We start from the raw sequence: 15,159 nt of genomic DNA, 5'->3' as shown, positions 1-15,159 counted from the left end.
CCCAGTCTGAAATCACTCTCAAATCTGTCTGTGTTTAGTTTTGGTTGGACAGGCTGGCAAACACTGATTCTAGTTCCTGAAGTTTTGCTTCAAGTGCTCTAAGTGGAATTTCAGGGTTTTACACATCCAAAGGTTAATATCAGTAAGAGGGTAAGCAGAACATTTAAAGAAGTGTGGTGTGGCAAGGCGGAGAGGAATAGTTGTGTATTATCTGTGTAACAATGATATAGTTTACGTTATGATGGCTAGATATTTCACCCAAAGGGAGCGTACAGAGAAAAGTCAACAGGTCCTGGAATACTTCCTTGAGGAACACCATATTCAATTGTGGAATGTTTAATACCTTTTCTATCTGACATGTATGAGCGAAACATAAGCCGAATTCTGTTGCATGTGGCATCACCTCGAGGTTCACACAGCTGGTTAACCTCCCTCCTCCTCCTGAGCTGTGTCTGATGAACTCTCCTGCTGCTTCCAGCTCCTTCAGGCTGACCAGTGCCCAGTGTGATGAGCTGTTAGCTCGGATCAGTACCAGGATTTCTCTGATGGACACCAACTACCGGCGTTCTGTTTCAGCTGTGGAGCGCCTGTCCATCTGTCTCCGCTGAGTGGCAGTTTCACTGTATCTAGCAAGTCACAGGTGGGCTGAGATCTGTCTCACTACAGCGCTATGAAGCCACAACAAACAGATGTTACTGAGATTTAATGACAATAAACAGGCTGAGAGGATGCTGAGAGAACTACATCAGGAGGCAGGTTAGTAAAGAGGCTGAGATAACATCATGAGAATCTCAGTGACGATTGCCTTTCATGTCACGTCATTAAAGTTTTTCATGTGAGTTGATTTTTTTCAGCTTAATGCATTGACCAAAATTGCTTTCATTGAATTGACTCCTGTACTGCTAATGGTTCCATGTTTACTCCACTGTATGTGAACCCTCACTGTTCTATTGATCTGTTTTTAATCCACCTGCCACAAATTAACTTTCACCACCTTCAGTCTAAACAATCTATCAGACCTGTTGTTGTGTCACACACACCTTCTCAGGTAATATCTTCAGTTTAGCAGCAGTATTAATGAATGGAAACATCCTCTCAGTGAAAGTGTGTGTGAAGGTGTGTATGTGTGTGTTAGTATCAGGATCAGAGAACGACAGCTCTCCTCTGTTCCAGTCCAGATTCACTCTGATCCTCTGGAGCTGCTTCTTCACTGAGAGAACGGTGTCTGAATCTGATAGTGAGCATGTTGCGTATTTACCTTTATAGAATTCTATTACCCATAACCCCGACCGTATGTCTCCCTTCCTCTGGACAGACTCTGCAAACACACCCAGTAACCAGTATGTACTCTCTCTAACCTCGACCTCCCAGCTGTGAGTCCCTGAGTTAAAGCCCTCAGAGCCCAGGACAGACCAGGAAGAATCAAACCTCTCTGGATTATCAGGAAGCTGCTGTCTCTCTCCTACTCTCACACAGGTCAGATCTTCAGACAGGATGAACTCTGGATGAGCAGTGTTTGGGTCCAGAATCACAGGAGTGTAGGAGACCATGTCCTTCATCTTGTCCCAGATGTTGAAGCTCAGGTTGCCCAGGTGTTTGGCCACATCTATCAGAGCTCCTGAGGGCAGCTGTGGATCCTCCAGCAGGGGGCGCTGCTGGACTCTTTCCACTGCAGCCTTGTAGTTGTGCAGGAATGAGACGTCTGCAGCTCTCAGCTCCTCCTCTGTGGCTCTGACTGTGTCTGAAAGAGCTGCTATCTCTCTGCTCAGAGCCTCCATCTTCTCCTTCATCCTCTGACTCTTCTGCTCCTCTTCCTCCCTCAGTGCAGACATCCTGGCCTCCTCTTCCTCCTCTAGAAACTGGTGAAGCTTCTTAAACTGCTCCTTAATCTGCCTCTCTGTGTGTCGGGCCTGGACCTGAATGTGTTGTGCTGTTTGATCAAACTTCACTTTAACTTGTTTAAAAACCTTTAACTTCTCCTTTAAGGGCTCCAGAGTTTCCTGAAGTTTCTTCTTGTGTTCTCGAGCAGCTTCATCGATGGGTCTGAATCTGTGGTTGGTGTGTTTTTCTGAATCTCTGCAGATGTGACACACCGGCTGCTGATGGTCCAGACAGAAGAGTTTGAGTTTCTCAGAGTGCAGACTGCAGAGAGCCTCTGAAGCTCTCTGATCTCTCTCCAGTAAGAAGGCCTCACACAGGTTCTTTAACGCCAGGTTACGAGGTGGTTCTACCCTTGAAGATCTTCTGTTACAAACTGGACACTCTCGTGTTGGTCTCTGTCTCCACCAGCTCTTCAGACAGTCTTTACAGAAGCTGTGGCTACATGACAGAACAACAGGATCTCTGAAGACGTCCTGACAGACCGGACAGCAGAGATCCTCCTCTGATCTGGAAGCCATTTAGTCTCTGAGTGAAGCTGAAAACAGCAGATAACAAGTTAAAACTTGAAGCTGAGTCTTTATCAGTTTTTCAGTCCGAAGGATTAATTTTAGTATTTCACTTCTTCTAAATAAGTAAATTTTAAAGAACTTTAACTACTTCAAAACTTTACTTCAGTACTACATATTGTTACAGCTTTGTTATGAAGGTAAATCTTACCGTCTGTCTGTCGGCGTGTCGTCTCTCAGAGAGAAGGGAACAGGAACAAACTGTTTCCTGCTTTGTCTCAGATTATGTCATGTAAGGGGCGGAGCTTTTTCAGCCCGCAGATGTGTTTCATCATAAAGGGAACAAATGATGAATACGAATAATTTCATCCATCACATCCATCACCTGTTCTACCACTTATACAGAATAAACAAGAAATGTACTGACATGTACCACATGTACTGAAAAACTTGCGTCAGCAAAAGACTTACAGGTAACTGATCTTAACGAGCACTTAATGACGCCAATGACTGAGGTCGCTGAAGCAAACAGAGCAACATTTAATGTGTTCTGCTCATGAACAAGCTCAGAGAGGAAAGAGGTCGTGAGTCAGCTGCCAAGTCCAGCACATTCAAAAGCTGTCGCATTTTGGCACTGATTGGGGCAGGGTCGGAGGTGTCATGTGTTCCGGTTTACTAGTTTATTCAGTATTTAGTTTTCTTTTCTCAATTGTCTTCCCAAGAAGACGACGTGGTCAAGGGCACTGGTCTTAGTTGGTTTTATTCCTGTCGTTAAAACAGAACCTTCTCGGTCACCATGGGTTATCACTCATCCTCCACCGCTCAGATTACCTTCGGTGTACTGCAAGGTTCAATTTTAGGTCCACTTTTATTCTCTATCTATACGCTCCCACTTGGAAATATTATTCATCATCACAATCTCTCTTTCCATTGCTACGCAGACGACACACAGATTTACCTTCCGCTGAGACCTGGTGACCAAAAAAGCCGAGCTGCTGTTTTTAACTGCCTCAGGGACATTAAATGTTGGATGGCACAAAGTTTTCTGCAGCTCAACGACTCAAAATCTGAAATCATACTTTTCAACGATCCCAACTCGCATATCAATCAGATTGAAATTTCCGTTGGCCCTCTGTCCTCAAATATGACAACTGCAAGAAACTTAGGAGTCATTTTTGATTCAGATCTGACCTTCCAACAACACAGTAAGAAAGTCGTCACACACCGACCTGACCTTCCAACAACACAGTAAGAAAGTCGTCACACACCGACCTGACCTTCCAACAACACAGTAAGAAAGTCGTCACACACCGACCTGACCTTCCAACAACACAGTAAGAAAGTCGTCACACACCGACCTGACCTTCCAACAACACAGTAAGAAAGTCGTCACACACCGACCTGACCTTCCAACAACACAGTAAGAAAGTCGTCACACACCGACCTGACCTTCCAACAACACAGTAAGAAAGTCGTCACACACCGACCTGACCTTCCAACAATACAGTAAGAAAGTCGTCACACACCGACCTGGAAAAGGTCATTCACACACTGACCTTTTCTCGACTGGACTACTAAATTCACTCCTTGACGGTTTCAATCATCCCTCTCTCGCCTCCAACTGGTCCAGAACGCAGCAGCTCGACTTCTTACTGGTTTTAACAGACGACATCACATCACTCCTATCCTTGCCTCCCTTCACTGACTCCCTGTCCGTGTGAGAATTGATTTTAAGATTTTACTGATCACTTTTAAAGCTCCTTTGGTTCTTGCTGCGATATACATTTTAGAAATGCTGACACCTTATGAGCCATCTCGCGCCTGTAGATCCTCAGGTGGGGTCCTTCTGGTCGTTCCGAAGTCGAGGCTCAAATCTAAAGGAGCCCCTCGGCTTTGGAACGAGCTGCCCGAGGAGATAAGGCGTGCAGATTCAGTGACTTCTTTTAAATCACTTCTTAAAACTCACTTTTACAGAGTTGCTTTTATGTGATGTCACCTTTCTAAGTGCATTTAAAGATACTTTCATCTGTTCCTATTCCTACCATCATTTACTGCTTTTATTTCACTTGAATCATTTTACTTTATTTTATTTAACTTATTTATTAATTTATTGATCGCGATCTTTTCTCCCTTCTCCTCTGATGTGATGTCGTCTTTTTATCATCTTTCTGTAACCTTTGATGGTCTTTCAGAATCAGAATCAGAATCAGAATATCTTTATTGTAACAGGTACAACGAAATGAAGTGCAATCCTTTGTAGTGCAAAATAGCTTATAAATAATAAAAAAGAAGAAACACATGAAAAAAAACAAACAGTATAAAACAACCCACTCACTCATCCACAAAACAATATTTCACACGGTCCTTAAAGTGTAAGACAGCGGTGCATGTGATATGTGAGTCACTGCCTGGCAGAATTTGATGCAACGACGGCTGTAGGATAAAAACTATGTTTTAGTCTGTCAGTGCGTGTTCTGATGGCCCTGTATCGTCTGCCTGATGGGAGCATTCTAGCAGATTGTGTCCGGGGTGTGATGAGTCCTGTAGGATGGCGAGAGCTGTCCTGAGGCAGCGGGAGCCGTGTAGTTCTTCCAGTGGTGTCAGAGGGCAGCCGATGACTTTCTGGGCCACCTTAATGACCCCCTGCAGCGCTCTCTTCTGTGCCACTGTGCAGCTGGCAAACCAAACACAGAGGCAGTGTGTCAGGATGCTCTCGATCGAGCAGCGATAGAAGGACACCAGCAGCTTTTGAGGGATGATGTGCCTCTTAAGAACCCTCATTGCTTTTATTTCTTTATCTCTTTATTTGTATTCCTTATTGCTCTAACCGCCTTTGTTTCCTCCTCCGGACCCCCTCTACACACCCTGCTTGGTTTTTCTAGAGAGACATTTGGGACGTCTGGAATTCGTGTCTTGACAGGGGGTTCTGTCAGGAACTCTTGTTTAGTCATTTATTCAGTATTTAGTTTTCATGTCCAGTTTTATTTGGTCCTTTTCTCTTGTTGTTTGACTTCCTGAAGAAGGTACCTTCCCCTCTTTTCGTTACATGAAACCTTGTATCATATCTGCTGACGACAGTAATGAACCCTAACAGGGAAACAAAACAATGTTACAGGCACGTAGTAAGCCGACTGATCATCTGAATTTAAGCTCAATGGCCAGTTCAACAAGACCTGGACATCAGTGATGTTTGCAAACAAGCTCCAGTTGATGTCAGTTTCCAAATTTCAGAATTCTGTAACACACATTGTGATGTCTCCAAACCAGATGATGATAACAGTGGGAGGACGAGGGAGAGGCAGCGGGCATCATAACAGAGGAGGCCTCGGTTCCGGTTTCAGCGGGCCAAGTGTTAACCATTAGTTTGACAGGTGTTGCTTTGAGTGGTGACTCATCTCACTTGGCATGGGACTGCCCCCAGCAGAAGATAAGTCCAGATCAACGGCAGCAGCAGGCAGACTGAGATGCCAAGAAAAAAGTATAACTACACACACACACACACCACATCCTACTACTGTCACTCATGGTCTGAAACCCCTTATCAGAAAGCACCACTCTCAGAAGAGAGGACATTGGTAACGCACACCCACAGCTGCTGCCCTGCATGCACACTCTTAAAACTTGGAAAGACTACGCGAGGTCACCGTGACTGTTAAAGGCCACAAACTTGTATTTTTAGCTGCGTGTCGGCTGCATGAGCTTTACCCTAAAAAAGGTCATTAACAATTTCTGTATGTTCGAATGTCCTTTAGGTTTGTTACATTCAGGAAATAATGACGAGCAGAGTTTAGCAGGAGCATAACAGAGTACAGTTTGAATGAGACAGAGACATCAGGATGAGTTCCCTGCTCCACAGAGGTGAGCTGTTGTCCAGAGTTATTGCCTTGGCCACAAAACATTTCCTGTATCTGTCCTTCTGACAGCAGAGCTGCAGCAGTCTGTTGGTGAAGGTGCTCCTCTGTCTGTCCAGCAGGTGGGAGACAGAGGAGCACCTTCTCCTTAAATGCTGATCTGCTGCACACTGACAAATACAAGCGGGTTTAAAGCAGGTGTGTTCAGTTCAAACTGAAAGAGGTCCAGTTCTTCAAAATGATTCACTTGAATTATCATACACATCTACACCCCCTCAAGAGCATGGAGGTCCGCTGATCAGCTGCGTCTTGTCATCCCAAAGAGCAGACATAAGACCAGGGGTGACTGTGCTTTTTTAGTGGTAGCTCCTAAATTGTGGAATGAGCTACCCACCCACGTCAAAATGGCCCCCACTCTAGATACTTTCAAATCTCGTCTTTAAACGTATTTTTATTCCTTGGCTTTTAATCCAGCATGAGAGGTGTGTGGTCTCTGTTTGTCTTTTATTGTTTCTAAATCGTTGGTTGTTGTTTTGTGTTTTATGTATATTTTAGTGCTTTTATTTTACTGTGTTTTTTAATCTTTTACTTTTTATATATTTATTTTAACATTTGAATTTAACTTATTTACAGTTTTTATCTGTTGTGCAGCACTTTGGTAACCGTGTTGTTTATAAAATGTGCTATATAAATAAAGTGGATTGGATTGAATTATGATTCAGTTCTATTTGTTCTGAAGTCGCAGAATAGTCGTATCAGCGTCTGTATCGAGTGACCAGTTTAAAACGTATCAATCAATAAGATCACAACGATGATTGTTATTAATACTCACATTGAACTGGAGGATGCTCCAGTGATTACATATTAATAATAACATGTTAACAATGAAAAGAAATGTGACGGCTCCTCAGTTATGGTCAAAACTGAAGAGAAAAAAGATGAACAGGAAATGACATCAAACGACATAAAACAACATCCTGAGAATACTGGCATTACCAACACAAACAATAAGTAACAATCGTTTACACATGAACAACAAACTTCATAAAGCAGGCATTCAGTCCAACACAAAGCATGATGGGAAACGAGGCCTGATTGGCTGCTACAATACTTCATTAGCACTACATCACCAGCTGTCTCATTGGCTGCCGGCTAACGGTCGCGTGTAAAAACAGCCACCGATGTGTCACCGCTGTCACTGTTCAATGTGCAGGTTGAGTCGAGCTGAACACAAACTCCCGTTTTAGATCAGCGTCAAACCAAATGTTCCCTGGATGCTGAGAGAGTTTATTAATACATGTCTGAAAATGAGGGCTAGAGAGAGCTCTGAGTGGAGGACGAGAAGGTTCATGAAACAAGCTTGGAAACATTTCTTTACTTGGATTTTTCAGTAGCTGGCTTTAGTGTGGTGCTCAGCGCCAAATGTTGAGGGCTGAAAAACACGAGTTTGGAAACGTGATTGTGTAAAAAGTATGAATGAATGAATCTGTAAAAGTCCAAAGTGAAGGTTTGAACGTTTGAATGGAGTTTCCTGTTCAGCGTCTCCCAGCTGAAGCAGTCTGCTGGAGCAATTCAAAACTTCTTTAATACCCAGAATTCATTTGGACCCCACAATATAAAGAGAGACACGTTTAAAAGACTGTTTCACCCTTTAACTTGTTCTCATTTGTTACCATAAATATACAGATCATAGGCCGTGTGCATAAATAAACTGTATTGATCGCCTGCAGCGGGTTACTGATCAAAGGAATCCAGCATAGGTTAATGGCAGAGAAGCAACACCTCCTTCACACTCTCCTCTCCCCATCTGTGTGTCTGTTAGGAGAACTGTCGTCAGCTGAACTGCCACCTGACGACATGCAGCCAACTTGGATCGGCCTGACAAACGCCATGAAAACCACTCTGCTCATTGGAAACATGGACACAACCTGTCAATGACCAGAGGCTCAATTAACTATCACGGAATATTAACTCAGAGCATTCACTGAAAACCTAGTCGATCAGTTTGATCGTCATTGGGCCCCATTCATACAACTCATCAGTTCCTCAGGCCGACCAGTTTGTGTCATAACTCACAAAGACAGCAACATCCAGACCTCCCATTTGCTGGTGAAGCCAATAACTCCGCCCACCCAAACTACAAACCCCAATTCCAAAAAAGTTGGGACGTTGTGTAAAATGTGAATAAAAAGAGAAAACAGTGAAATCCTTTCCCACCTGTATTCAGTTGAATCCAGCACAAAGACAAGACTGTTCAAACTGATGAACGTTATCGTTTATGGAGCAAGAAAAAGTTGTGGAATGCTCAAAAAACACCTGGAGCATTCCACAGGTAAGTAGGTTGATTGGTAACAGGTGATAGCACCATGACTGGGTATAAAAGGAGCACTCCTGAAAGGCTCAGCTGTTCACAATCAACGATGGCGCGAGGTTCTCCACTCTGTGAAAGACTGCGTGGGCAAACAGTCCAACATATTATGAACAGCGTTCCTCAACGTGCATCAACAAGGAGCTTAGAGATTTCACCGTCTACAGTCCAAAATGTCCTCAACAGATTCAGAGAATGTGGAGAAACCTCTGCACGCAAGGGGCAAGGCCGAAAACCAACAGTGAATGCCTGTGACCTTCGACCCCTCAGGCGGCACTGCATTAAGAGCCAGCAACATTCTGTGATGGATATTACAACTTGGGCTCAGGAACACTTCGGAACACCAGCGTCAGTTACCACAGCACGTCGCTGCATCTACAAACGTTAGTTAAGACTCGACCATGCAAAGAGAAAGCCGTATATCAACAACACCCAGAAGCGCCGGCGACTTCTCCTCTGGGCCCGAGCTCGTCTGAGACGGACCGAGCTAAAGTGGAAAGTGTGCTGTGGTCTGACGAGTCCTCCGTGATAAAGAGGAAAAGGACCATCCAGACTGTTATCAACGCAAAGTTCAAAAGCCAGCATCTGTGATGGTATGGGGGTGTGTTAGTGCCCATGGCATGGATATCCTGCACATCTGTGAAGGCACCACTGATAGTGAGAGGTACATGCAGGTTTTAGAGCGACATGCTTCCATCCAGACGACCTCTTTTTCAGGGACGTCGCTGCTTATTTCAGAAAGACGATGCAGAGCCACATTCTGAGTTACAACAGCATGGCCTCGCAGTGAAAGAGCATTATGAAGCGCAACATACAACAACGTAAACCTTGCACTGTTGAGCAACTTAAGATGAACATCAAGCAAGAATGGGACAAAATTCCACTTTCAATACTTCAGCAATTAGTGTGTTCAGTCGGCAGACGCTTGCAGAGTGCTGTTAGGAGAAAAGGGGATGTAACACGCCGGTGAACATGCTCCTGTCTCAAATCAGTTTGGACAATAAATATCTCGTCTTTGTGCTGGATTCAATTTAATATAGATTTAATAAAGATTTGGAAATCACAGTTTTCTGTTTTTATTCACATTTTACACAACGTCCCAACTTTTTGGAATTGGGGTTCGTATGACGAAACTCCACTTCACATATTTACGAACAATTAAGGCTGTCATTAAACTATTAACATAAATATCATTCATTTTGGTGTTGTTGTTTTTATTACTATTTAATTTTATTAACCCTTCATTTTCTCTTTGTTATGCTGACAGTGAGGATAATGTTGACTCCTTTGTCTATCAGTATTACGGCGATACATTTCACTATGTATTTATTTTTAGTTTATTTATTATAAACATATTTATGTATATTTTACACAACTCAAGGGTTCATCTCATTCATGACGAGCTCTTCATTTTCACTCATTTCATTCTTTGATACACTCACTCAAACTATTATAACTGTTATTTATTTTGGGTTGTTTATTTGTGTGTTTGTTGTTTGTCTTTGTTGCTGTTGTGTCTTTGGTCGGTGTTCATCACCTCCCTGCATTACCCTCTCAAGCTTTGTCCCTCCTGTACAGCACGCTCTTCACACAATGAACAAAGAAAGGATGATCAATAAATCACGTGTTTTAGCAGAGCTTGTTACAAATCAACACAACATGTCTGCAGAGGCTCCAGCAGAGGGCGCTCATGTTACACACAAACTGCCCGTCCCAGTGTTACACTAATAAGAACACATTATAAACAGTATTCACACAATTCAATCAGCACATTACTGGAAACATCAAAGCAAATGATGGTAAATGATGGCGTTTGATGCCAAGTGTAATCACTAACACTGCTATATTTGCACAATATAATAACTTGTACTCACAATATCAAATATATCACATACTCATTCACAAATCATTGAAATAATTGGAACACTTTTATGACCCTGAAGGCTGAAATCAGATATGAACACATGAACAGACACTCATTTTTTAATCCTCTTTTTATTGAGACAAGAAATCAAACATCCATCAGATATTTGAACATCTCTTGTGAACTGTTCTGCTCTCCTTTTTTAAACACACATCAAAGTGAAAAAACAAAGCAAAATGAAACGACTGATTAAAGGAGTGAATATAGTAAATACAGCAACATTACAGGACATGTCATCAAATCTGTGTATCCATACATCCTTCAACTCTCCCCTTATATTCTGTGTGTGTGGGTATCAGTCCTTACACTCACAATCGGACTTTGAAAATAAACACATGAAGAGAAAATAGGACGAAAATAATCAAAGTGAACACAGTTAAGAATATTGACACTTCTCTCTCCCTCTTTTTTCCCCTTTATTCTGCATCTTCCCTCCATCATATCGCACCTTGTTTTTCTTTTATAGGAGTAGAGACTCAAACTATGTGATCATAATATTAAAGACACAAAACATTTCAAACTGTAATCAAGGGGACGTACAAGTTGCACCTTCATTAAGATCAAATCTGATCCAATCTGCGTTTTGTTCTCAATCCAGTTCTCCCAGATTCTTTTCATTTGTCCCGTTCCAATCTGTCAGACAAAGTCAACGTTTCCATTGTGTATATACAGTATATTATAGTTGGCATCAATCCAGCCCTCAGCCTCAGGTATCTCTAACGTTCTCTTAAACACATATTGTTCACAAAAACCCTGATGTCCTCTGATCAGCAGCTCAAATATAAAACAATAAAGTGGTGGCTCTGCATGATCTCAAACACCCTGTACCTTCATATTTTTACTGTGAACACAAGAAAAAGTCGGCTGATATTTTCCTAACCATAGTCTCTTCCACTTCTCTTTTATACATAGAGTGTCATTTCCTTTAAGTGTCCTTTAAGAGTTTGCCCTCATATATCACACACTCAAGTCCCCACACGTTTTGATCTCAAGATAACAAAGGTCTTTTTCTAGACAAATCAAATGATTTACTGGAGATCTCCAGATAACAGCAAAAATAATCAGAATTCAGATCTGCAGGTGTCTGAGAAAATAAGTGGATCAGAAATGAGAATGTTTATTTGACCTGTTTTATTTTGAAGGAACCTCTTTAGCTGCTTCTTTAGTTGAACATAATACAGATATGTTCTTGTTTGTATTGAACTGAATGGTTCCATGTTTACTCCACTGTATGTGAACCCTCACTGTTCTATTGATCTGTTTTTAATCCACCTGCCACAAATTAACTTTCACCACCTTCAGACTAAACAATCTATCAGACCTGTTGTTGTGTCACACACACCTTCTCAGGTAATATCTTCAGTTTATCACGAGTACTAATGAATGGAAACATCCTCTCAGTGAAAGTGTGTGTGAAGGTGTGTATGTGTGTGTTAGTATCAGGATCAGAGAACGACAGCTCTCCTCTGTTCCAGTCCAGATTCACTCTGATCCTCTGGAGCTGCTTCTTCACTGAGAGAGCAGTGAGTGGAGATGATGGTGAGCGTGCTGAGTATTTACCTTCATAGAACTGTATTCTCCATGTTTTAGACCAAATGTGTCCCTTCCTCTGGACAGACTCTGCTGACACACCAAGAAACCAGAATGTACTGTCTCTAACCTCGACCTCCCAGCTGTGAGTCCCTGAGTTAAAGCCCTCAGAGCCCAGGACAGAGCGGGAATAATCAAACCTCTCTGGATTATCAGGAAGCTGCTGTCTCTTTCCTCCTCTCACACAGGTCAGATCTTCAGACAGGATGAACTCTGGATGAGCAGTGTTTGGGTCCAGAATCACAGGAGTGTAGGAGACCATGTCCTTCATCTTGTCCCAGATGTTGAAGCTCAGGTTGCCCAGGTGTTTGGCCACATCTATCAGAGCTCCTGAGGGCAGCTGTGGATCCTCCAGCAGGGGGCGCTGCTGGACTCTTTCCACTGCAGCCTTGTAGTTGTGCAGGAATGAGACGTCTGCAGCTCTCAGCTCCTCCTCTGTGGCTCTGACTGTGTCTGAAAGAGCTGCTATCTCTCTGCTCAGAGCCTCCATCTTCTCCTTCATCCTCTGACTCTTCTGCTCCTCTTCCTCCCTCAGTGCAGACATCCTGGCCTCCTCTTCCTCCTCTAGAAACTGGTGAAGCTTCTTAAACTGCTCCTTAATCTGCCTCTCTGTGTGTCGGGCCTGGACCTGAATGTGTTCTGCTGTTTGATCAAACTTCACTTTAACTTGTTTAAAAACCTTTAACTTCTCCTTTAAGGGCTCCAGAGTTTCCTGAAGTTTCTTCTTGTGTTCTCGAGCAGCTTCATCGATGGGTCTGAATCTGTGGTTGGTGTGTTTTTCTGAATCTCTGCAGACGAGACACACCGGCTGCTGATGGTCCAGACAGAAGAGTTTGAGTTTCTCAGAGTGCAGACTGCAGAGAGCCTCTGAAGCTCTCTGATCTCTCTCCTGTAAGAAGGACTCACACAGGTTCTTTAACGCCAGGTTACAAGGTGGGTGTTCCTTTGAAGATCTTCTCTTACAAACTGGACACTCTCGTGTTGGTCTCTGTCTCCACCAGCTCTTCAGACAGTCTTTACAGAAGCTGTGGCTACATGACAGAACAACAGGATCTCTGAAGACGTCCTGACAGACCGGACAGCAGAGATCCTCCCCTGATCTGGAAGCCATTTAGTCTCTGAGTGAAGCTGAAAACAGCAGACAGCACGTTAACACAGGAAGTTGTCTTTCACTTTGAGTCTTTGACAGTTTTTTAGTCAGAAGCAGGTTAAAGTTTAAATATTTCACTTCTTCTAAATGAGTAAGTTCTACAGAACTTTGTTAAGTACTTGAACACTTCAGGTGTTACTTCAGTACTCCCTCCTGTAACTGCTTATTCATGAAGGTTAATCTTACCGTCTGTCAGTCCGTGTGTCGTCTCTCAGAGGAGTGAACAGGAAGAGTGTTTCATTGGTTGTCTCAGATGATGTCATGTAAGGGGCGGAGCTTTGTCAGCCCTCAGATCTTAAAGGGAACAGATGATAAACATGATGAATGTGATCAATACACAAACACACACACAAAACACGAGTTTGGAAACGTGATTGTGTAAAAAGTATGAATGAATGAATCTGTAAAAGTCCAAAGTGAACGTTTGAACGTTTGAATGGAGTTTCCTGTTTAGTGTCTCCCAGCTGAAGCAGTCTGCTGGAGCAATTCAAAACTTCTTTAATACCCAGAATTCATTTGGACCCCACAATATAAAGAGAGACACGTTTAAAAGACTGTTTCACCCTTTAACTTGTTCTCATTTGTTACCATAAATATACAGATCATAGGCCGTGTGTATAAATAAACTGTATCAAATATATCTGGTGCAGTCAGTTGTCTTGGTTTTGTCTACAGGGGGTCCACAGTGTCAGAGCTGCAGGTCCAGGCCTTCACAAAGTCCCCAGCAGAATATCAATCATGTTATCAGTCTATTTTCATTCATCACTACTCTGAGCAACAATCCTCCACAGCAGAACAAACGTCACATCCACTGAGCTGTGGAGAGAGCTCAGAGAACAGCCTTTTATATCTGAAAGAATCAATCAGTCATGTTTCATCGTACAGTGAAGAAGCACAACAGATGTTTCACATAAAGCTCAGCATGAAGAGCAGGTCTACACCGCACTGTTGTTTTATTGACAGAGACCCAAAGGGGCGGAGCTTAGTCAGCCGCAGATTGTCTCATTATAAAGGGAACAGATGATAAATAGGAATAATTTGATCCATCACATCCGTCGCCTGTTCTACCACTTTGACAGTATTAACAAGAGATGTAGGCCTACTGACATGAAGCACATGGACTGAAAAACCTGCGTCAGCAACAGTGAAGCATTCAGACAAAGACTTACAGGTAACTGATCTTAACGACCTCGTAATGATGCCAATGACTGAGGTCGCTGAAGCAAACAGAGCAACATTTAATGTGTTCTGCCCATGAACAAGCTCAGAGAGGAAAGAGGTCATGAGTGAAGCTCCGTCACTGAGAGCCGGAGGTTTGTTCTCTTTCCAGGACGACACAAGTCCAGACATTCAGAAGCTGTTGGGCTTGTATTTTGGCCCTGATTGGAGCAGGGAAGGAGGTGTCACGTGTTCTTGTTCAGTCATTTAATCAGTGTTTAGTTTTCATTCCTTTTTTTTATCACTTGTGTTCCCATGAAGAAGACGTGGTCACCATGGCTCCTGACATCATCGCACATCTCGAGCCCTTTTTACATTTCAGCTCCGCCTCAGCGCCGCAACAAAGCTCCACCGTCATGCTGCTTTTGTCACTGTACATTGAACCAATCGGCGCCGGTGTAAAGCCGCCGCCCCGGTGTGTTTTTAAACAACGTTCTGGCTTTGTGGAAGCAAAAGGTGCACGCCGTATAACCAAAGAGACCAAGCTTCACACGCACACACACGGAGCTGTTCCGCCCTGCCGGCTCCACCACACTGATGCTGCTTAGCCTCTGGAACGCCTCTGTTGCTACGATGCTCAGAGGTGGAGTGACTTCGCCCCACCATTCCACCTCTGTGCGTTTTACATGTAAGACGAGGCGTAACAGAGACGTAATAATCCCGCCTTGAAC

General features: G+C 43.2%; 2 protein-coding genes across 2 annotated transcripts; both read right to left on the bottom strand.

The window, feature by feature from the left end:
- Positions 1 to 742: 742 nt before the first annotated feature.
- LOC138605428 (nuclear factor 7, brain-like) lies at positions 743 to 2,634 on the bottom strand. The gene is made up of 2 exons (XM_069677676.1): positions 2,599 to 2,634; positions 743 to 2,416 (listed from the first exon to the last, which is right to left on the bottom strand). The coding sequence occupies exon 2, from the start codon at positions 2,397 to 2,399 to the stop codon at positions 1,014 to 1,016; it is 1,386 nt and encodes a 461-aa protein (XP_069533777.1). The 5' UTR covers positions 2,400 to 2,416; positions 2,599 to 2,634; the 3' UTR covers positions 743 to 1,013.
- Positions 2,635 to 11,399: 8,765 nt separating this feature from the next.
- On the bottom strand, positions 11,400 to 13,252 carry LOC138605842 (nuclear factor 7, ovary-like). The gene has a single exon (XM_069678295.1). It carries the CDS (start codon positions 13,229 to 13,231, stop codon positions 11,846 to 11,848), a length of 1,386 nt encoding a protein of 461 aa, XP_069534396.1. The 5' UTR covers positions 13,232 to 13,252; the 3' UTR covers positions 11,400 to 11,845.
- Between the last annotated feature and the right edge of the window lie 1,907 nt (positions 13,253 to 15,159).

Source organism: Semicossyphus pulcher, unplaced genomic scaffold (assembly GCF_022749685.1).
Source record: "Semicossyphus pulcher isolate SPU_LCO1_2020_fin unplaced genomic scaffold, fSemPul1.0.p SCAF_3, whole genome shotgun sequence".
Taxonomy (NCBI): domain Eukaryota; kingdom Metazoa; phylum Chordata; class Actinopteri; order Labriformes; family Labridae; genus Semicossyphus; species Semicossyphus pulcher.
This window is presented reverse-complemented; position numbering and strand designations above follow the sequence as displayed.